The 24,445-nt window shown below is 36.9% G+C and overlaps 1 protein-coding gene across 3 annotated transcripts in view; it reads right to left on the minus strand.

Annotated features, from left to right (window-relative positions):
• Window positions 1-24,445, minus strand: part of ITPR2 (inositol 1,4,5-trisphosphate receptor type 2) — a 523,758-nt gene that overhangs the window by 144,499 nt on the left and 354,814 nt on the right. For all 3 annotated transcript variants that reach the window (XR_004483814.2, XM_033430221.2, XM_004270904.3), the window contains 7 exons: window positions 24,124-24,311; window positions 19,357-19,540; window positions 18,392-18,648; window positions 9,037-9,237; window positions 6,057-6,167; window positions 1,947-2,042; window positions 373-495 (listed from right to left, as the gene is read on the minus strand). Coding sequence is in view for 2 of the 3 variants with exons in the window: in XM_033430221.2 (XP_033286112.1) it covers window positions 373-495; window positions 1,947-2,042; window positions 6,057-6,167; window positions 9,037-9,237; window positions 18,392-18,648; window positions 19,357-19,540; window positions 24,124-24,311 (1,160 nt within the window). In the remaining variant the exon portion in view is untranslated. The remainder of the gene's footprint in view (window positions 1-372; window positions 496-1,946; window positions 2,043-6,056; window positions 6,168-9,036; window positions 9,238-18,391; window positions 18,649-19,356; window positions 19,541-24,123; window positions 24,312-24,445) is intronic.

Raw genomic sequence — 24,445 nt, forward strand, 5'->3', positions numbered from 1 at the left:
AGCCTGTTTTGACCTGAATGCAATCCCTTACTTCATACTCTCTATCTTCTCAGTAGCCTCTTTCCTCTCTCCTTCAAGACTTCCACCTGCTGCCAAGGTTTACCTATTCCTCAGGCTCGGATATGGGATTGTCTCCTCCCTGCTGGCCCAGTTTTTGGTACCAGGTATCGTTTTCTTGCGGATCAGCCCCTAGCACAGCCCTGGAGGCACCATCAGGCATTCTGGGAGCTTTTTCTTTTCCTTGACCCAGAGCAAGGAAGGCAAGTGCTGAAAAAATGGAGGGACCAGAACTTGAAAATATGATAGCAAGCGTTGACACAAGACATGATTGATAAGATTAGCAAAACAATATAAAGATATAAAATGTGACACCTGATGGGCCAGAATATAGATATTGTGTCCAACATCTTTTGGGGAAACACCATCATCTCCGCCCTCATCATCCCCATGATCGCATTCCAATCCTTGGTTATAGGCATTCTTCACCACATCCACCTATCAAAAAACAAAGGGGAACAAGAAGGCTTGAAATGCCACAAACAACATGCATTTACATCATCTATGAGGTGTAATTAAAACTTGGAATGCTTCCTAAGACTTGAAAAGTATAAAAGAATTCTAAATGAAAACAGCCTAGGAAACCATCTGTATTTAAATGAATATGGAAGTATTTTCCTACAATATTCCCTGTTTTCTTTGCGAAATTTGGCTTTGGTTTTTTAATGTTGACTGTGCCAGAGTTCCCATCAACTGGGAGATGTTGGAACCCTGATAAACATCCATTATTTATTAAGGGCCCACTAATAACAAGAACACATGGTGCTAGACACTGTTCTCTGCCCTGAGGACCCAACAGTGGATACAACAGAGTATCTGCCCTCAGGGAACTTACTGTCAGCAAATCAAGAGGCCAACACAACTGTGAGACACTCAGCAAGCATAGGGCAGGGGCACTAACTCAGGCAAGAAGTAGATGAGGGGATAAAAATGTTGTAGGCAAAGGAAATGGTATTTTCAAAGGGCTATTGTGCAGAGATATTGTCGAATGAATATATAACTCACGGCTCCATTTAAGCATAAGAATAAGGAACGCCTTGCTCCTCTTAGCCCACTGCCTTCCATGGATGGAGTTTTTTGTTTTTGTTTTTTGCAGGTCCTATGCTCTCATTAAATGTATGTTAAATCAAACTGCATCTTATCTTTCTCTTTATCTGCCTTCTTTGAATCCATCCCTTACTATTAAAGAGAGCAAAAGAGTGCCTTCACAGGTTTCCCCATAGCACCAACAATGGTGTTTATAAGACTGGGACTTAGTCATTGGGGCACTGGCTTATATGGTTTGAGAATGTTCTCAATGCTTTTGAAACCCAATGATTTTAAAGCATGGTGATATTTCTTCATAATTTCCATGTCACAAGTGAGGAGGAAAATGTAACTTCTACAACAGGAAGACACACTAATGATCTCTGTGGAATTCCCAGCAGGTCTCCACACAGTTTCCTCTAGGCTGAGTACTGTGTAACATTTTATTAATAAGAACAATTACCAAAGATATTTATTTTGTTTTTATTTTCAGAAAGAGGTATAAATCAACTTTTTGAGGGGTACAAACATTTTTATATACCTTCCTCACCTATATTCCAATAGAAAAACTAAAGCAAAATTTTTTTCTGGCAAAAAATAATTTGCAGATAGTTTAGGCAAGTGTGAAAATCTAGTTAAGAAAAGCACTTAAAGTGGATAAAGCCAATGAAGAAATCAGGACCCAAATCACACAGGCCTTCGCTATCATGGGGCTTCTGAGGTACTTGTAATAGCAGGTCTTGATGTGCCATGGTGCCTTGGTAGAGCAGTGAAAGGCAGCAGACATTTCCCCTGACATGCACACTATAAATTGTCCCTTTTAGGTTACACATTATTAACACAGCTTTCAAAAGTTTTCTTACCAGTTCTCTGGGTCTCATGTTAAATAGAATTCTTTCTGCATTCTCACTGTCATGTCTACTTTCCATGATGGCCAGCAAAAGCTTGGAGGCATTGTTCTAGAGATACAGATTGAGTTGATACACATGAAAGGTCTATTTCATGGATTAATGATCCCCTCAATTTGTTTTAATTGAGATTATCAGGACTATTTTTTTTTTAAATCAAGCAGAATTTTAAACTGCTAATTTAGTTTGGCTTATTAACATTTTAAAATAGAGTATTTTACTTTATTGTTAACACAAAATAAAAATAATGAATATGAGAGATATGTTACAAAGGATATTTTAAATATTGGTGAAAAGGAATTTTAAACACAAAATTGAGTTTATACATAATGCATTAAAATCTAATCATATCTTCCTTGACTATTTCCTAAATAGGCATTTCTATGATGAAACTTTAACAAGACACCAGTATCAATGACATATTCCACAAAAATGGCATATAATTTACAAAGAATTTAGCATAATTGTTTTAACACGAAACATTAACACACACTAGCAAATCAAAATTTTAAATAAATTTGAGCAATAATTAGTGAAAAGTAATCTATAAAATTCTAAATTCATGAGTTAGAAACAAAATATTTATTGATAACAGTTTACTAGTCTCCCTACATGGTAGCATATATGCAACATTTTTACCATCTGGGTTGTAGAAGAATAATATTTTCTATTTCTGTTTAACAGAGAATAAAAACACCTTATGTTGTCTTTGGTGTTTTCTAATTTAGTTTATAAATATATTGTCTCAAACACGCTTACATATTGAAATCAGAAATGTTTCTGATACAGCCAATTTATTATCCAAAACGGGTACAACATAGTTATACACCATCTTGCAACGCAAAGTACAATATCCTCGACATTTGGAATGATGTTTCTTTTTTTTTTTTTTTTTAAAGTCTTTATTGAATTTGTTACAATATTGCTTCTGTTTTAAGTTTTGGTTTATTGGCCGCAAGGCATGTGGGATCTTAGCTCCCCAACCAGGGATCAAACCCGCACCCCCTACACTGGAAGGTGAAGTCTTAACCACTGGACCACCAGGGAAGTCCCTGGAATGATGTTTCTTTATACTGTGTTTTCAATAGCACTGCCCTAGAATTGTGGCACACTGCAAGATGATAAACAGACCTGGGAGATATTTCTATAGTGTTTTTGTAATATTCACTTGGATAAAAATCTCATCCTCCACACATGCAGAGCCAAATGGCTCTAAGATGCTTCTTAGTGACTCAAAATTAACATCTTACGGGATGAAAACTTAAATTGAATCAGTTGTTTGGTGATGCAGGCATTCACAATACAAATCTTGTTAAAGTTGTGCAAATTAATTACACTGGAGATTTTTAATACCAAATTCTACCCAACTATTTTTCTTTCAGAAATACAGCCTGTTGATTAAATGGCTAATATTAGTAACGATGATGATAATGTGATGGTGATGATGATAGCAACGTCACTAACCCACCCTAAAAAGATGTTAGGATTTTGTGGGAAAGGTAGCATTATTTTTTCTGTTCCATTTTCAATTTTTACAGATTTGTACTAATCCTAAAATTCATTTTGTATAACCTAGCATCCCATATAAACAACATACCTAAAAAAATAAGGCTCCAGTGTTAGTGGAGAGCTTAGATCCTTAGAGCAATATTAATTGACCCCATAGAATTGAAAACTAAAACCCTGGCAACGCTAACCGTACTCTCTAATGAACCTCACTCAGCAGGCCCAATACGTAAGAGCTTAAAAATACATCCAATTTCAGAATGCTATTGGCAATACGGCATTTTTTCTGACCAATCTTTTTCATACTATGTTGGAGGAATAGAAATCTTGTAAATGACTTACTGAAATTTGAATCAGTTTGAAAGTACAAGAGCCTGTATATGCTTAGAAATCAAATTCATGTGTGTTAATAGAGGATTTTCTTCCAAAGGAAGCTGGAGTCCTTAGAAGAAAAACAAAAACCAAAAAACCAAAAATAGTAACAAAAAAACCTACCTATTTATAAATTTAGCACTTTATAGTCCCAGATCAGTTATGAAATATAAATTAAAAGGGACAAGATATATGCATCAGAAAATTCATAAAATGGTATAGCAAATTAGTAAAGTTAAATATACTTAAAATTATAACTGGTTAAGTATAAATTTAAGGGTGGATGGTATAAAATAAAACCTTAACATTTTTAATATGGAATCTCTATAATGTTCTGGAGAATTTATAATTAAAAGCACACTACCTATACCTTCTAAAATTTGCCGATATACTATATCATTCTGTCTTACAAACATTGTTCTCATATTGGCCGTTATGTACAAAGCCTCATGGATTGTTTAGAAGTGTACACTCACTTCTTTCTTTAAGTAGAAAACTATGAATATTTCAAGTCAAATTCATTCATTTTGTATTTTATACATACCTTGATCTATCCAACTGTCATATTTTGAAAAGGTATATATAAATTATGCCTAGAAACATAAATGAAATTTTAAATGACCCTTTTTCAAAAAAGATTTCCATTTGAATAGCCAAGAGTATCTTTGTACTGTTAAGTCATACCCCATCATTTAATTTAGGTTTTTTTACATAGGTCTGGATTTGTAAATGATCTGTATGCCTATACGTTGACAAATCCTTCAGTATTTTCCCCATTAAGTTATGTCAATTAAGAGTGAGACTTAGGGACTTCCCTGGAGGACCAGTGGTTAGATTTAGACTGTACTTTCACTGCCGAGGGCCCAGGTTCAATCCTAGTAGTTGAGGAACTAAGATCCCACAAGCCTCGTGGCATGGCCAAAAAAAAAAAAAAAAGAGAGAGAGAGATTTAAAGGTAGAGTCTCTAGGTAAATAAAGAATTTTAAAAGCCTGTTTCTTTATGAATTATGGTTAAAAATGAATTCAAGATATAATAATTTTTTTCTAGTAATTCAAATTAAGCTGTTATATAGGCCTAGGCTGTTTTTACTAAGTGAAGCATGAAGCTAATTAGGAAAAGGACACACGTTCAATCTACATAAGGATCACCTTCTTTCTAATCTATGAAGATAAATACCCAAAGATTATATATACTGCAAATGAAAATAGTTCACTTATCTCTTTGTTTGCTTATTAAGAGCCATTAGCACAATCTCCACATAAGTAGGACATATATATAATATATATTCCATTATATATCTAAATCTATATTTAGAAGCATAATTATAGAAATATCATTTCTATTCTTCTTGGCCATAAATTTACCCATTAAAAAGTTAAACTTTATTCTCTCTATGATATTGGATCGACCTGTCTTTACAGAAAAATTTTATTTAACCAATGATTTTTAAACCTGTTTAACACTAAACATATGTGGTCTTTAATAATTCATCTCAATTGAACGGCATGCCTTTATATTTGGGATTATATCATTTCTTGTGTATATTCATTTATCTGTTTCTACTTGAACAAAAAGTTGAAGAAATTTTTTTCAAAATGCCATTGTGCTCCTGACCTCTGATCAACGGAACTGCTGGGAAGTATGCGCATGGTTTAAGTTGAAGCACCTCCTCAAAGGGAGTGTGAAAATGGCTTAGCTTATTTGGGGGAAAAAATAAGATTCTAATATATAATAAAAGAAAACAACTTTTAGAAAGTAGAGAGACATAAAACTAAAATGCAGCCCTCCTCTGACATAGTCTCCTTAATCGTGACTTGCTAGATAGAATTCTGTAGTCAAGACGACTTAAAAATATATGGGATAGTGAATGTTCAGAACCTTTTCCTCCTCTATATAATGAAAAATAGAAAATAAAAGCAGAAGAAAAACAGCAAAACAAAGTGGCTGCTTAAAAAAACCTCCAGTAAAGTACCCTCCAACTAACATTATCTCAAATCTTATTTGACACTTTATCAGAAATTTAGTGCTCACCGTGCTTTTACTATCCCTTTCTGCCAATTCATTAGTTGAAAATACGATAATACCTTGCTTTTTACAAGACCTACTTGAAGATTCAGAGTCAACTCTGAAAGGGAGTTTTATATAGAGAATGTCACTTCCCCCCCCGAATAGTGGATTTACTCTACCTTTAGTTGGAGCACCAGGTCCATTCGATATTTACCAAGAGGGTTTATGTCATTTAGAATCAAAGCAATGATGATATCAATCCCATTAGATTCATGAGTAGCAATACATGTCTAGGAAAAAAAAATGTTTATAAAATAACACTCTATGTACGACATAAGTGCCCTAGAAGCCATGACATAAAATTACAGAATCACCTTAGCTTTTCGACTTTCAAAATATAATTAAAATTTAACTTTGAGATTAAGTCTAAGATAACTCAAAGGTTTAACTTTAACTTATTCTTTTGCATAGAGTCTATTAGTTGATTAGTATTAGTTAAATGGCTTTGTATGAAGAACATAGAGATAGACATTGTGTGAAACAGGTATCTTTTCAATGAACCATTTTAATAGAATTTCAAAAAACAATGGTTAAGTAAAACACTCAGTCAATAAATTTTAATATGCCCTTCATTAGAGGAATTCCTTAAATTTAGAACTTTAAGATCTGATCTATCCAGGCTAAGAGAATATTCCTATTTACAAAAGGAATGCGCCCCTTATGCCCAAGGTTTGTAAGTAAACTTTATTGGAAATGATGTAGCAACTTCATTTATCTGCTACTTAATGCTAAATGAGTAACAAGTGATGCTGTTGATCACTGTGGCAGCAGACAGGGAACACAGGCACCTCCTGATGTTTTGGAGACATCTTGTCAATTATGGTAGTTGAGGGAAAAGGTCAGAAGATTCCTTAAACTTAAGTGATTCACAGAGGAATCTGACTTGAGAAAAGCTTATAAAATATCCTGAGAGGGGCTTCTCTGGTGGTGCAGTGGTTGAGAGTCCGCCTGCTGATGCAGAGGACATGGGTTCGTGACCTGGTCTGGGAAGATCCCACATGCCACGGAGCGGCTGGGCCCGTGAGCCATGGCCGCTGAGCCTGCGCGTCCGGAGCCTGTGCTCTGCAACGGGAGAGGCCACAACAGTGAGAGGCCCGCGTACCACAAAAAAAAAAAAAAAAAAAAAAAAAAATATCCTGAGAGATAAATGTCAGTATTTTGAAGGTTAGGGTCTACTGTGCTAGGACTCCGAATTTAATTCATTTTATAGGACTTGAAAATCAGGAACTTGTGGGTTGGAGTTTGTGGAACTACATCTTACCACACAGCACCCACGGTCGAGGTGTCTGAAAAATTGAAACCCACGTAAGATAAGTGAGAAAGAGTAAAATCAAGGTGACTCTGAAAGGACTGTTATTTTTCAGAATGGGCTTCATTTCTCCCTTCATATAAGGAAATTTTTACTCCCCTGACACCCAAGAGAGGTGTTTTCCATCTGTCTTCTACATCTCCTGAGGTTCTTCTGATTGTTAAAATGTTTGCTAAACTTAGAGGGACTCAATTTGCAGATTGTGTCCGGAATTTGCTAGCCACTTTCTTTCTTTCCACACACTTCCAGAGCACTGGGTTCATAGTAAGTATTATTTCCAGAGTATATGGGATTCACGCTATTTTATTATTAATTTCTATTTTTAGAGCTTACCTGATTTAGTAAAAAACCAAGAGTGGAGAATACCTGTTTTCTGTTATAGATATATATGATTTTAACCAACAACAAAACCAAATCTTTGAATTTGCATGTATTTCCTTAACTTTAAATCAACAGTTAGGTTTTCTTGTATCGTTGCCCTAGGAGAGGGAAATATAACACAGAGCAAAATCCACAAACTCTCTCACCATGTCACGTGCATATTATGGGGGGGGGAAGAAGTATGCCCCTAACAAATTATTTATGTCAATAATTGCGTTTTTGTTCTACATACCTATGCATTTACATGTATGTGTGTGTGCATTTTTGTACATATACATCATATAATTCACAATAGAAAAGCAAATTACTTTTTTCACTTTTCTATATTAAGCACTGATATTTGGTCTCAATGGCTTCTTTAAAATTAATATCCAGAAATGTCTGTGACTTGAAAACTCTTCCTTCCAGGGTGGATCCATGCTTGTGATGGTAGCCCTGTAACAACCTGTGTAGATGTGAACAGTCAGTAAATTCCAGGGTGCCCCCCACTTTACTAGTCCAAGTGTTCTACTGTCTACTCCTTCTATGTGACTGTGATATCCAAGAAAATGGAATCAGAGACAAACACTCTGGAAAAAGGAGTCGAAACCTTGTCCTGGAAAATGTAATACAGTTAAAAGCGCACTCTAGACTAAACCACAAGTCCTCAGTTTTTTTTTTGTTCGTTTGTTTGTTTGTTTGTTTGTTTGTTTTTGTGGTACACGGGCCTCTCACTGTTGTGGCCTCTCCCGTTGTGGAGCACAGGCTCCGGACGCGCAGGCTCAGTGTCCATGGCTCACGGGCCCAGCCGCTCCGCGGCATGGGGGATCTTCCCGGACCGGGGCACGAACCCGTGTCCCCTGCATCGGCAGGTGGACTCTCAACCACTGCGCCACCAGGGAAGCCCAAGTCCTCAGTTTTAAGAATGGCCCTACAACGTACAGATTCGGTTACTCTGAGACTCTGGAACACCACTTGATTTCTGAGTCAGAACCTATTCATCAGCAAAAATGGAAGCACTATTACATATTTCATAAGTTTACTGTGAATATGAAGGAGATAATATACACAACCCACTGCAGTGGAGCCGAAGAAACCAATGGGAGTTGATGCCACAAATCCTAGATTGACTAAAGATGAAAACTGATCAATGATGAAAAAAACGTATTTAACGTTTTTTGATAACTCTGATTTTTATCTGGAATATTTTCATGGGAATTTCCTTTTAGGGTGAAATTAAATTAAAATATGGCATAGTATTTGTTAGTCCATAATTCAGTCTTTGTACGTTTTGTTAGGAAGGTAAAACTATCTGGCAAAGCAAGAAGAAAGGTCTTTTACAGGCACACAAAGCTTGGCTCCTTCACCAATCTGATCCTTTTGCTGACTGGTCAGAATACTTGTGCGTGAAGGACTGCTTTCACAGTTACCTGATTTTCATGGCACGGGCCCTGGCAATACTCAGTCAAGCTCTCCAGAGTCTGGTTGACCAGCACTACATTCTTCTCATTGATGTAGAGACCCAAGAGGCCCAGGCCACCCGTCGTACTTCCACAAATGCAGTCCAAAAACTGAAGGGTCTCACAGACAAGGTTGTAATTTGTTTTGTTGTTTTGATTCCTCAAGAAATTCTAAAGGCAAAAGAAAGCATACCTGAAGCATTAAAAAAAAAATCACTGTGCTAATTGTTTTTAGTTCTCTCCATAGGAGTGTTTTTCAAACTTGAGAGGATCCCTGTGGTAATGTGGAATGGAATGGCTATTTATATGGAAGCATTTACATTTATTAAATTTCTCCTGGGTTTAAGAAATAAAAGATGCATTTTTTTCCCAAGCATCTATATTTATCAGTATGGTTCATAACAAATATTTCTCAACGTCATTGTCTTAAAACTATACACAAAGGACAAAAACAATAGGTAGCAGGAAAAGAAGGAAAAAGAAACTGCAAAGAAATTCATTAGGGAAAGAAGAAATCAAATATTCAACTAAATGATCCCTTATAAACAGTGTAGCTTCAAACAGTAAATGATGCAACCATTATGGAGGGTAACTTGGAAGCACCTATCAATATTTTCAGTTAACATACGACTGCAAAGAGGTTCACGGCATACTGCTTATAACAGCCCAAACTGGAAACCGCACCATACCCATCACAGTGTGACTGATTTAATAAATAAATGTACATCCAAACACTGGAATATATTGAAGCTATAAGAATGAGGTACTTCAATATGTACTGATATAAACATAATCTAGTAATAAGTAATTTAGTAATAAGATATATTAGTAAATGATAAAAGTAAGTGGAAGACCATTATATTGTGTGTGTATTTTTTAAAAGGTTTACATGTACAGATCAGTATGCTTATATGTGCATAAAAACTTCTGGAAGGAAACACAACCTGTTAGAGTGATTTCGAGACCTTGCCCGCTTGCTGACGGATGCGGTCCAGTAGCTGGAGCAGCCGGGACCCCGCAGGAACTGAATCGGCAGCCAGCGGGGGGACCCTCTCTAGAACCAAGTCTATCGAGAGATTACGCATTCTGTCCAGTCAATGCCATGGATAAGCATCCCCACGGTCTCAGTGCTCCTGCTAGAGGTGAGAGGTTACAGCAAACTATATGACAGCATAGAGGAGTTTCCATATGTATTGCTGAGGGAATAAGAATCTTATCGATCTTCTTTAAAGAACCAACTTCTGCAGAGGGCAGACAGCAGAAGCAAGAACTACAATCCTGCAGCCTGTGGAACAAACACCACATTCACAGAAAGACAGACAAGATGAAAAGGCAGAGGGCTATGTACCAGATGAAGGAACAAGATAAAACCCCAGAAAAACAATTAAATGAAGTGGAGATAGGCAACCTTCCAGAAAAAGAATTCAGAATAACAATAGTGAACATGATCCAGGACCTCGGAAAAGGAATGGAGGCAAAGATCGAGAAGATGAAAGAAATGTTTAACAACGACCCAGAAGAATTAAAGAACAAACAAACAGAGATGAACAATACAATAACTGAAATAAAAACTACACTAGAAGGAATCAATAGCAGAATAACTGAGGCAGAAGAACAGATAAGTGACCTGGATGACAGAATGGTGGAATTCACTGCTGCGGAACGGAATAAATAAAAAAGAATGAAAAGAAATGAAGACAGACTAAGAGACCTCTGGGACAACATTAAACGCAACAACATTCGCATTATAGGGGTCCAGAATGAGAAGACAGAGAAAAAGGACCAAAGAAAATATTTGGAGAGATTATAATCGAAAACATCCCTAACATGGGAAAGGAAATAGCCACCCAAATCCAGGAAGCGCAGAGAGTCCCATATAGGATAAACCCAAGGAGAAACACACTGAGACACACACTAATCAAATTGACAAAAATTAAAGACAAAGAAAAATTATTAAAAGCAGCAAGGGAAAAATGACAAATAACATACAAGGGAATTCCCATAAGATTAACAGCTGATTTCTCAGCAGAAACTCTACAAGCCAGAAAGCAGTGGCATGATATACTTAAAGTGATGAAAGGGAAGAACCTACAACCAAGATTACTCTTATCTGGCAAGGATCTAATTCAGATTCGATGGAGAAATCAAAAGATTTACAGACAAGCAAAAGCTAAGAGAATTCAGCATCACCAAACCAGCTCTACAACAAATGCTAAAGGAACTTCTCTAAGTGGGAAACACAAGAGAAGAAAAGGACCTACAAAAACAAACCCCAAACAATTAAGAAAATGGTAATAGGAACATACATATCGATAATAACCCTAAACGTGAATGGATTAAATGCTCCAACCAAAAGACACAGGCTTGCTGAATAGATGCAGAAACAAGACCCATATATATGCTGTCTACAAGAGACCCACTTCAGACCTAGGGAAACATTCAGACTGAAAGTGAGGGGATGGAAAAAGATAGTCCATGCAAATGGAAATCAAAAGAAAGCTGGAGTAGCAATACTCATATCAGATAAAATAGGTTTTAAAATAAAAAAATGTTACAAGAGACAAGGAAGGACACTACATAATGATCAGGGAATCAATCCAAGAAGAAGATATAACAATTATAAATATATATGCACCCAACATAGGAGAACCTCAATACATAAGGCAACTGCTAACAGCTGTTAAAGAGGAAATCGACAGTAACACAATAATAGTGGGGGACTTTAACACCTCATTTACACCAATGGACAGATCATCCAAAATGAAAATAAATAAGGAAACAGAAGCTTTAAATGACACAATAGACTAGATAGATTTAATCGATACTTATAGGACATTCCATCCAAAAACAGCAGATGACACTTTCTTCTCAAGTGCGCACAGAACATTCTCCAGGATAGATCACATCTTGGGTCACAAATCAAGCCTCAGTAAATTTCAGAAAATGGAAATCATATCAAGCATCTTTTCTGACTACAGCACTATGAGATCAGAAATCAATTACAGGGTAAAAAAGTAAAAAACATAAACACATGGAGGCTAAACAATACGTTACTAAATAACCAAGAGATCACTGAAGAAATCAAAGAGGAAATAAAAAAATACCTAGAGACAAATGACAATGAAAACAGAACGATCCAAAACCTATGGGATGCAGGAATAGCAGTTCTAAGAAGGAAGTTTATAGCTATACAAGCCTACCTCAAGAAACAAGAAAAATCTCAAATAAACAATCTAACCTTACACCTAAAGGAACTAGAGAAAGAAGAACAAACAAAACCCAAAATTAGCAGAAGGAAAGAAATCATAAAGATCAGAGAAGAAATAAATGAAACAAAGAAAACAATAGCAAAGATCAATAAAACTGAAAGCTGGTTCTTTGAGAAGATAAACAAAAGTGATAAACCATTAGCCAGACTCATCAAGAAAAAGAGGGAGAGGACTCAAATTAATAAAATTAGAAATGAAAAAGGAGAAGCTACAACAGACACCGCAGAAATACAAAGCATCCTAAGAGACTACTACAAGCAACTCTATGCCAATAAAATGGACAACCTGGAAGAAATGGACAAATTCTTAGAAAGGTATAACCTTCCAAGACTGAACCAGGAAGAAGTAGAAAATATGAACAGACCAATAACAAGTAATGAAATTGAAACTGTGATAAAAAATCTTCCAAGAAACAAAAGTCCAGGACCAGATGGCTTCACAGGTGAATTCTATCAAACATTTAGAGAAGAGCTCACACCCATCCTTCTCAAACTCTTCCAAAAAATTGCAGAGGAAGGAACACTCCCAAACTCATTCTATGAAGCCACCATCACCCTGATACCAAAACCAGACAAAGATACAACAAAAACAAAAAATTACAGACGAATATCACTGATGAATATAGATGCAAAAATCCTCAACAAAATACTAGCAACAGAATCCAACAACACATTAAAAGGATCATACACCATGACCAAGTGGGGTTATCCCAAGGACGCATGGACTCTTCAATATACACAAATCAATTAATGTGATACACCATATTAACAAATTGAAGAATAAAAACCATATGATCATCTCAATAGATGCAGAAAAAGCTTTTGACAAAATTCAACACCCATTTATGATAAAAAACTGTCCAGAAAATGGGCATAGAGGGAACCTACCTCAACATAATACAGGTCATATATGACAAACCCACAGCAAACATCATTCTCAATGGTGAAAAACTGAAAGCATTTCCTCTAAGATCAGGAAGAAGACAAGGATGTCCACTCTCGCCACTATTATTCAACATAATTTTGGAAGTCCTAGTCACAGCAATCAGAGAAGAAAAAGAAATAAAAGGAACACAAATTGGAAAAGAAGAAGTAAAACTGTCACTGTTTGCAGATGACATGATACTATACACAGAAAATCCTAAAGATGCCACCAGAAAACTACTAGAGCTAATCAATGAATCTGGTAAAGTTGCAGGATACAAAATTAATGCACAGAAATCTCTTGCATTCCTATAAACTAATGATGAAAAATCTGAAAGAGAAATTAAGGAAACACTCCCATTTACCATTGCAAGAAAAAGAATAAAATACCTAGGAATAAACCGACCTAGGGAGACAAAAGACCTGTATGCAGAAAACTATAAGACACTGATGAAAGAAATTAAAGATGATACCAACAGATGGAGAGATATACCATGTTCTTGGATTGGAAGAATCAATATTCTGAAAATGACTATACTACCCAAAGCAATCTACAGATTCAATGCAATCCCTATCAAATTACCAATGGCATTTTTCACAGGACTAGAACAAAATATCTTAAAATTTGTATGGAGACACAAAAGACCCAGAATAGCCAAAGCAGTCTTGAGGGAAAAAAACGGAGCTGGAGGAATCAGACTCCCTGACTTCACACTATACTATAAAGCTACAGTAATCAAGAAAATATGGTACTGGCACAAAAACAGAATCATAGATCAATGGAACAAGGTAGAAAGCCCAGAGATAAACCCACACACCTATGGTCAACTAATCTATGACAAAGGAGGCAAGGATATACAATGGAGAAAAGAGAGTCTCTTCCATAAGTGGTGCTGGGAAAACTGGACAGCTACATGAAAAGAATCATATTAGAACACTCCCTAACACCATACACAAATATAAACTCAAAATGGATTCGAGACCTAAATGTAAGACCGGACACTATAAAACTCGTAGAGGAAGACATAGGAAGAACACACTTTGACATAAATCACAGCAAGATCTTTTTCGATCCACCTCCTAGAGTAATGGAAATAAAAACAAAAGTAAACAAATGGGACCTAATGAAACTTGAAAGCTTTTGCACAGCAAAGGAAATCATAAACAAAATATAAAGACAACCCCCAGAATGGGAGAAAATTTTTGCAAACGAATCAATGGACAAAGGGTTAATCTCCAAAATATATAAACAGCTCATGCAGCTCAATATTAAAAAAACAAACAACCCAATCCAAAAATGGGCAGAAGACCTAAATAGACATTTCTGTAAAGAAGACATACAGATGGCCAAGAGGCACATGAAAAGCTGCTCAACATCACTAATTATTAGAGAAATGCAAATTAAAACTACAGTGAGGTATCACCTCACACCAGTTAGAATGGGCATCATCAGAAAATCTACAAACAACAAATGCTGGAGAGGGTGTGGAGATAAGGGAACCCTCTTGCACTGTTGGTGGGACTGTAAATTGATACAGGCACTATGGAGAACAGTATGGAGGTTCCTTAAAAAACTAAAAATAGAATTACCATAGGACCCAGCAATCCCACTACTGGGCATATACCCAGAGGAAACCGTAATTCAAAAAGACACATGCATCCCAATGTTCATTGCAGCACTATTTACAATAGGCAGGTCATGGAAGCAACCTAAATGCCCACTGACAGACGAATGGATAAAGAAGATGTGGTATATATATATACAATGGAATATTACTCAGCCATAAAAAGGAATGAAATTGGGTCATTTGTTGAGACGTGGATGGATCTAGAGACTGTCCTACAGAGTAAAGTAAGTCCAAAAGAGAAAAACAAATATTGTATATTAACGCATATATGTGGAACCTAGAGAAATGGTACAGATGAACCGGTCGGCAGGGCAGAAGTTGAGACACAGATGTAGAGAACAAACGTATGGACACCAAGGGGGGAAAGCTGCGGGGGGATGGGGGTGGTGGTGTGATGAATTGGGAGATTGGGATTGACATGTATACACTGATGTGTATAAAATTGATGACTCATAAGAACCTGCTGTATAAACAAACCAAAAAAAAAGTGATTTCATGGGGGAATAAACCTGGTGAAAGGGTAAGCAAAGATGGAAACTTTTATTTTATTTTAATTTATTACTTATTTTCCCAAATTTAATTTACTATTTAATTCATTTGAATTCATTTCTACCATTTATTCTATTTCCTTTTAGTTTGCATTTGTGATTTTTTTTCAATTTTTTGTATTGTGGCAAAATATACATAAAATGTACTCTTAACCATTTTTAAGTGTACACAGTCCGGTGGTATTAAACATATTCATAATGTTTAGCTACCATGCCCATCATCCATTTCTATAACTCCTTTCATCTTTGTAAAACTAAAACTCTACACCTATTAACAACTCCATATTCTCCCTCTCCCTAGCCTTTGACAACCACCCTTCTACTTTCTGTCTTCATTATTTTGACTACTCTATCTCATATAAGTGGAATCACACAATATTTGTCTTTTTGTGTGTCTTAGCATAATGTCCCCAGTTTCATACATGTTGTAGCGCATGTCAGAACTCCCTTCCTTGTTAAGGCTGAATGATATTATATTTTTTGTATACACCCCATTTTGTGTATCCATTCATCTGTTAATGGACACTGGGGCTGCTTCTACATATTAGATATTGTGAATAATTCTAACACTTATTCATAATAAAACAAAACTCTTTTATAAGTAGCATTTTCCAAATTGTTTGATCCCACATTCCTATCAGTAAAATGTTTGATCAGATACTACACATCCACTTCCCACATGGACAGACCACATGGGTCAGGATAAGTGCACAGGCACATATTCAATATCTTCCCTCTGCAAATAAAGCTTCTGGTCTTTTCCTGCTGACAGTTCTGCAGCAGCTCTCTCCAAGTTGTGGTGGGGTGGTCCACAAGAGTCATGGCTTCCGCCATTCATTAATTCCTGAGGGTCTCATCTCCTTGGAGGATATTCAATCCTCCAAGAGATTGGTAAGAGAGGGTATTCAATCAATACCCTCTCTTACCAACTCAGAACACCTGCACTTTAGATGCTTACTAGAAAACACAGCTTCAAACTCTGCTGTCGCTCTAATACTGGAGTTTGTGCTCTTAGAAATGATGTCACCATTCATGTGGTTTTTCTATGGTGACATAAGCAGCATGTACAAATGATGCCCAAAACAAAGGGGCCAAAATTCCTAGGCACACCTAAGTTCATCTATTTGACAACAAAAAATGTACCAGAGAAGATGGAAGGCCAGGATTATATTAATTTACAAAGGTATCAACCTTCACTGCTATAAAAAATCCTCTTCCCCAAGTAAATCAATGAAGTTAGAATGCTCCCTCACACCATACACAAAAATCAATTCAAAATGGCTTAAAGACTTAAATATAAGACATAACACCATAAAACTCCTAGAAGAGAACATAGGGAAGATATTCTCTGACATAAATTGTAGCAATATTTTCTTAGGTCAGTCTTCCTAGGTAAAAGAAATAAAAGCAAAAATAAACAAATGTGATCTAATAAAACTTATAAGCTTTTGCATAGCAAAGGAAACCATCAAGAAAACGAAAAGACAACCTACATACAGACTGAGAGAAAATATTTGCAAACGATGCAACCGACAAGAGATTAATTTCCAAAATATATAAACAGCTCATACAACTCAATATCAAAAAAGCAAACAACTCAGTTGAAAAATGGGCAGAAGACGTAAAGAGACATTTCTCCAAAGAAGACATACAGATGGCCAACAAGCATATGAAAAGATGCTCAACACTGCTAATTATTAGAGAAATTCAAATCCAAACTACCTCACACCAGTCAGAATGGCTATCATCAAAAAGTCTACAAATAATAAATGCTGGAGAGGGTGTGAAGAAAAGGGAACCCTCCTACACTATTGGTAGGAATGTAAATTGGTGCAGCCACTATAGAAAACAGTATGGATGGTCCTTAAAAAATAAACATAGAGTTACCATATGATCCAGCAATCCCACTCCTCGGCATATACCCAGAAGAGACAAAAACTCTAATTCAAAAAGATACACTTACTCCTATATTCACAGCAGCATTATTTACAACAGCCAAGACATGGAAGAGACCTAAGTGTCCATCAACAGACACATGGATAAAGAAGATGTAACACACACACACACACACACACACACACACACACACACACACACACACACACAGGAATATTACTCAGCCATAAAAAAGATTGAAACAATGCCATTTGCAGCAACATGGATGGATCTAGAGAGGTACCACTTATATGCGGAATCTAAAATAACAGTACCAATGAACTTATTTACAAAACAGAAACAGACTCACAGCCAGAAAACAAACATATGGTTACCAAAGGGGAAGGGGGAAGGAGGAGGGAAAAATTAGGAGTATGGGATTAACAGATTCACACTACCATATATAAAGTAGATAAATAATAGGGATTTACTGTATAGCACAGGGAACTATTCAATATCTCATAATAAGGTATGATGGAAAATAATTTAAAAAAGGAAATATATATATATGAATCATTTTGCTGTGCCCCTGAAACTAAAACAATATTGTAAATCAACTACACTTCAAAAGAAAGAAAAAAAATCCTCTTTATTAACTCTGTTTCTAATGAAGACATACAAAGATACTCTGTAACCTCACTCAAGGAATATGAACTGAGTCGGGAATGATGAAAACCTCTACAGTCTTATAAAACCATGAAAGATACGGATGAGGCAAATGTGACCTTACTTAACAAATCCCGGAGTCCTAAGGTTAGATGATACCCACTGAGGCTAAAGAGATGTGAGTTGAAAATGCAAAGAATGATACCGTAGGAGCCTGATTTTTTTTCATGCATAAAGGAATTTTCCTCTCACTTTTCTTCACTTAGATACCAAAGTTTCTTCCATTTCAGAAGAGCACTATTGTTTTTATTATTTCTCCCAAACTCTCTCCAAAACTACTTGTTAGTTTTATTTGAATTTAACTACCTATAATCACAGGCTGTATGCTCAGCTTTCACACAAAATAGAACAAATACCTGCAGTTCCCGGTTGTGATTCTCACAGAGTAACTGAAGAAATCTCAGAATCGGCTGCATGATGGCAATGGCAGGACTCATTGTTACTTCCTCCGCAGACTTTTCCTCAGCATTTCCCGCTTCTGATCCTGTGCAAATGATGTCTATTTCTGGATCCATTTCTCTTCTGTACGCACAGTATGCTTTGGAGGTTGCCGAAGAAGCTTCTGTTAATTGCCCTTTCATTCCCTCTTTTAAATGTAGTGATGAATCTCTTACTGAAAATAAAGCAGTATTCTTACATTTATGAATTAACTTCCTTTTGCTAATTAAAAAAAAAGACAGTTATCCAAATTCTCTAACAATTGAATTTAAAATCACCTGACAAGAGGTGCAAGAATTTCCCAAAAAGAATCTGAGAGGTAGCAACTAAAAAATAAACTTTGCACTGGGATATTTAAAAAAGGTCTTAATGCTTAGCCAATGTTAGAAGGGCTCCTGTCTTTGTGATAAATATAAAATGTCAGAGTTCTTGAATACGAGAAGGTGGGAAAATAGGGCAAACTTCAAAAATGTTAATATTTAGATGATTTGTATTTACTACACTGACGACTTCATTATTCCAAATACCAAAAATCTTTCATAGAGTTTACTGCTGTAATTCCTGTTCTTACAGTTTAAATTTCATGAACATTCAGAAGGTTTGGGCAGTTGTTCTTTACCATAAATTTCACACTGAAATCAAACATTTTCATGTCACTTGTTGCTTTGCACTGATAACTCCTTGCTTGAGCTTGGCCCTACAGAGCTCTTTCAAGGTCAACCCCATGACCACAAAAATTCAAGGGTGGAGTTCCATAAACAGAGTCACAGCTGGAATAATTAGACTAAGACAAGTGAGATAAAAAACATAAGAGAGATCTAAAAACTGTGTTACCCCTCTTTTCTCTCACTCTATTCTCCCCAATACTCAACTATTTCTTTACCTCTCATTCGTGGGCCAGATGTCATCAATTCGTTGTCATCATCCCTTTTTTTGTTACCTAAGTCTATGGTATTAACTGTCACTGTTGATCTTATCTCTTTCTGAGCAGCCTTCATTCGGTCATAGAGAACTTTGAAGAATTTTTCTGACTTTTTTTGTTCATGCAACTGCTGGTAGAAGGAATACTGCAAGAAAACATATTTTAAGACATCTATACCCAAGGGGAGAAAATAATGTTTTTACGTTTGAAATAAACATAAGCATTATGGATAAAAGTCTATATTTAATGTGCTGCCCATGATTATTTCATAAACTGACAGCTTTGCTAGTCTCCTGTACTATTTACTGTGTCCTAATAATAGCTTGTATTTGCTTAGCACTTTCCACTAAAATCCAACATAATTTCATGCTATTGAATTCATCTTTACTGATTATTTGTTTTAAAATTTTACAAAGGTACTGTAAGAAGGGGTATGCAAAGAGCGCTTTGATTTTTATATTATTATGAAGTCATGTTTTGATTCAACACATATTTACTGAGGGCCTACTATGTGCCGGGTCCCATGCTATGAAGGGATAGAGCAAACAGGGGCAACAACTACAGTCTCTGCCCTTGTGACTTTGTAATCTAGCATGGAAAACAACCACTAATCTGATGGCAAATGTGAGTCTATAAAGAGTTATTTTTCTCTTTGTCTAAATTATAGTACATTTAATTTAGAATGTGTTACCATGGCAGCCTCACTCACAGGAACCCACTGATAAGTAGGCACTAAATTCTTTTGGTACTTTATTAGATACGTTGCTTTGCATGGGGCCTAGGGCAAGCCCACCATAAAATGTATAAAGTGAATTCTGCTTTAGAGTAAATAATGATGTAGAAAGGATTCAACACCCGAAGTATGATAAAACATATCTCACGGAGAGGTGGAAATACTGAAACTTGAGAATATCTGCCCTAATCATGGTCTGCTTAATGACTTCAGGAAGTAACCGAAGAGGTAGGAGATGGGAAAGGTGGTACACTCCAGAGAAGTCAGGGTGGGTGGGGAAATTGTAAGTTATTAAGACTAAAACCTTGGAATAGATGCAACACAAACAAGAGAAAGTAAAAAAAAATTAATAAAGATAATAATTCCAGGAACTGTGCTGATAAAAAAGAGTTATATAACCTTGATGAGAGACAACGGGAAGAAAACATCTGAAGAAATAATGACTTCCAGATCAACTAGAATTGACCATAATCCAATATATCTAAACAGTCAATTTTGGGGAGTTTGGCTCCTGCAGATATACTTTCCTGAAAGAATGCCTGAAACCATGACTCATCGGTCCTGGAACTTATAGGTGAGACTCTAATGCCATCAGGGCTTGAAATGGATGCCCGTCCTGCGATTTGTGATGTGGGCGATGCATATTCTCCAAGTGTTTCATGAAGTCTCACAAGTTGGCTTCATACCGACAAGGGGGAAGCTCTAAGCAGAGGGCTAGCAGCAACTCAAGAAAGCAGGCCCCAAAGCCACGGTAACCACAGCAACCACAGTGAAACAGTCAAAAGCTGGTTCTGTTACTTCAAAGGATACATTCAGCATTCAGAGACCTCTGTGGTCTCATAAAGTAAGCTGATGCTTGAACCCTAATATTTTCAAAATAATGGCGTTAGAAGGTAGAAAGGGATTCCTATGTATCAATGAGGAAGTTATAGAACTTTGTGGTTCTATTAAAACAAAGTTTTATAATTTATGTTGTTCCTTGACATATATTATTATCTCATTGATTCTTTCAGTGCAACTGCGTGATGAACACGGTATTCTTATTTCCATTTTGTAGATCCATAAAATATGGTTTGGTGAATGTAGACAACTTGCCCAATATTATATAAGTAGTAAGTGGGTAGAGCTAGGATTTAAATCCAGATCCTCTGACTCTAAATCACTAAATTTATAAAATAACCCCTTAAGCTCAAAATATCAGATGATTTACACAGACTTTTAAAAACCAGGGCTCTATAACGCTGAACAGTATGACTTTAATAAAGATGAACAGTATGCTTTTTATATGTGTATATAATCTCAACAGGTAGCATAACGATTTACCTCACAAAAGAGGTGGGCTTTGACTGGGGAAGCACCTCCATGAGCTTCAGAGTATAAGAGGAAACTCTAAGGTTTTTGGGGGGAGCCACGGGTGATCGATAAACAGATCTATGTGACAGAGGAAGGACTTTTCCCCAAGAAGGCGGTGGGGGAGACTAGAAATGAGAGGACAGAGAAGAGAAGTGAAGTGAGGAACCAGAGAGATGAAGTAAGACCAGGGTTTGACGCAGGGTGATCAGCCAGTGAAACTTCCTAGGAGTGAGGCGGTATAAGGATATTTTCGAAAGGAGATGTTTGCAGTGGTTAACAGCACAGACTCAGGAGCCAGTCTGCACGGGTTCCAATCCTAGCTCGATCTCTAACTAGCTATGTGAGTTTAGGTATATCTCAGATTCTTCTTTGTTAAGATGAGACAGGACACAAGTTCCTGCACAGGTTGTTTGTGAGGATTAACCAAGTTATTACACAGAAAGCACCAAGAATAGCACTTGGTGGAGGTATTATTTTCATTGTTGCTATTATTAGCGTGCAATTTGAAATTGTAATCTAACCACCTCCTCTATCCTCCCCCTCAACCATTCTCTAATAAAGTATATTAAACATATAAATTGATTTATGTAGCTAGGAGGATAGAAATTAAGGAAGAGGATCAGATTCCTACCTTAGTACTACAGAAGCTGCCATGTGCCAAGACAGCCCATGAACTAATAAGAAAGCAAGACATTAGTGGCCAGCGAGACCATGAGAATGTAACCCCTCCTGGATTTTGGCAGAAGTCTTGGCGAGGGCAAGGATTCAAGTTGACCTCAACTAGACCTCTTAGGGCCAGGAGCACACAGTTGACATCTGGGTTACACAATGATGTAGATAAGTGAGAAACACGAATAGGGTAAGGCTGGTACATGAGACTGTCATAACCCATCTTAAAAGAAGGTTTTCTTATACAAAAATCATTGAATGCTATCCACACCAACAAATATTTGTTGAATGGCTATAAAGCAGCATAGATATAAAGAACAAGACATGATGCCCTACTTTAAAGAAGATGACATTTAACTGGAGAGACAGGATGTCAAATAAATAACAACCAAACAAAGCTGCACCGGCAAAGTGCCAAGTGAGCATCAAAGAAACAAATGCTATGGGAGCTCAGATAAAGGACTGGTCCCGAAGGCCCCAACCAGACAGGGAAGACTTTGTGAATGAGGTAGAATTTGATTCGGACCATTCATTCATAGAGCCATTCACTCCTGAACATTTATTGAATCCCTAGGCTGGGCCAGCCATGGTGCCAGACACAAGGGATGCAAAGATGGAAAACATGTGGTCTCAACCTCTAAGGAATCATGGCCTGATGAACTCCTGCAGGATAGAGCAGAAGCGTACAGTACCTAGTGGACAATTCTGCCCAGTGGGACATAGGATCAGAAAAGGCTTCCAAAAGAAGTTCATGAGTTGAGTCCTTGAAGAGGAGAAAGTGACATGAGAAACGGCACAACACATCTAAGGAACTACAAGAGCTTAGTATAGCTGGTGCACAAGAGAGAGGACGGGGGAGGGGAGAGATGGAATAAGAAAGGAAAGATGGAAAACTTGAAGAGATTAGATCACGAAGGATCTTATGGACTACGGTAGAGTTTGCCTTTACAGGGAAAGTGACTGATTTTAAGCAGGAGAATAACGTGTGTTTTGGAGAGATATCTTTAGAGGTAACATGATTTTTTTTTTTTAGCGTTTAATTAGATGTGGCTTCTACTTGCCATGAAGAGGGAAAATGGATTCTGGATTTTCCAATTAGTTGTAAGCATCGTTTCCTTCCTGACCAAGGCAAACCTAGAAATATCGGATTAGTGAGCGGCAGGGCTGGGGGGATGATGCCTGTTCCCTGGGAACACTTCCCAGCTCCGGGGATCACACAATGAGCGAGCTCTGCCTTTAAGTGGGGGGAGTCCAGACACAACTTGGCAGGAATTTCAAAGTGAAACACATGCCTTCTAGAAGCAGTGGTCTGATCCTGCATGCAAGTGAGCACACCGCTCACTGGAGCAGAGCACTGAATAGATGAACGATGACTCTCAAGTCACCCCTCCTGAGGTGGATGAGCAAACAGAATGAAGAAAAGAAGACATGGTTCTTCTCTCCCCACACCAGTGAAAGCAGGGAGAGGCAGCAGGGTAACGAGCACTGAGAGATTTGGGGCAAAAGGGAAAGGTAGAGTACTGAGCTTCTGAAAAAGTATCTGAGATGGGTGGGGAATGTTATGGGAACTTGTTTTAATGACAAATACTGTGCGAGGAGTTTATATATATTACCTCATTTAATTAATGCACTTAATTCTTTTTCTTCTACATTTAATTCTTTGATGAGTCAAAATGTTGTCCTGATTTGCTGAAAGTAAGCCTAAGATTTCCCTAAGCAAACCAGAATTTCTGGTATCATGTTAGAAATGATGCTGCTAAGGAATGTTCTGCTTCACCGAATAATTTGTGGAGCTCTGTAGGTACTACAGCAAATCAAATAAATATATAAGGAAAATGTGGTTGTTTTGGGGTGGGGGAACAGTCATGAGAAGCTTAATGAAAAAACATTACTTTCCCTGGGTTTCTATAACAAGTAAATAAGAAATACAAAATAACAAAATGTAACAAATGGTCATGATGGTAAGCAAGTACCTGAGTTTGTGTATTTCCTCCTTCAAGCAAGGCAATGCCAAGTAAAATGCCTTCCGAAAAAATTCTGTCATTTTTGGTGCTCACTATAACATCGATGACAAGTTCAGATGCACCTTCTTTATCCAGTAGACACTGAATATCTGACATGGATATCCCCATCTTATCTGAATCTTGTCCAGAAAAGCTTCCTGTGATTAGGAAAAACAAATAAATAAACCTTTGTCAGAAGGCAAAATTAATTCAAATGTTCAAATCCATTGTTTTATGAACCCAAAATTGTGCAAAGGTTTTTGGGCCTCTCACTGTTGTGGCCTCTCCCGTT

The sequence above is a fragment of the Orcinus orca genome, chromosome 11 (genome assembly GCF_937001465.1).
Source record: "Orcinus orca chromosome 11, mOrcOrc1.1, whole genome shotgun sequence".
In the NCBI taxonomy this organism is placed as follows: domain Eukaryota; kingdom Metazoa; phylum Chordata; class Mammalia; order Artiodactyla; family Delphinidae; genus Orcinus; species Orcinus orca.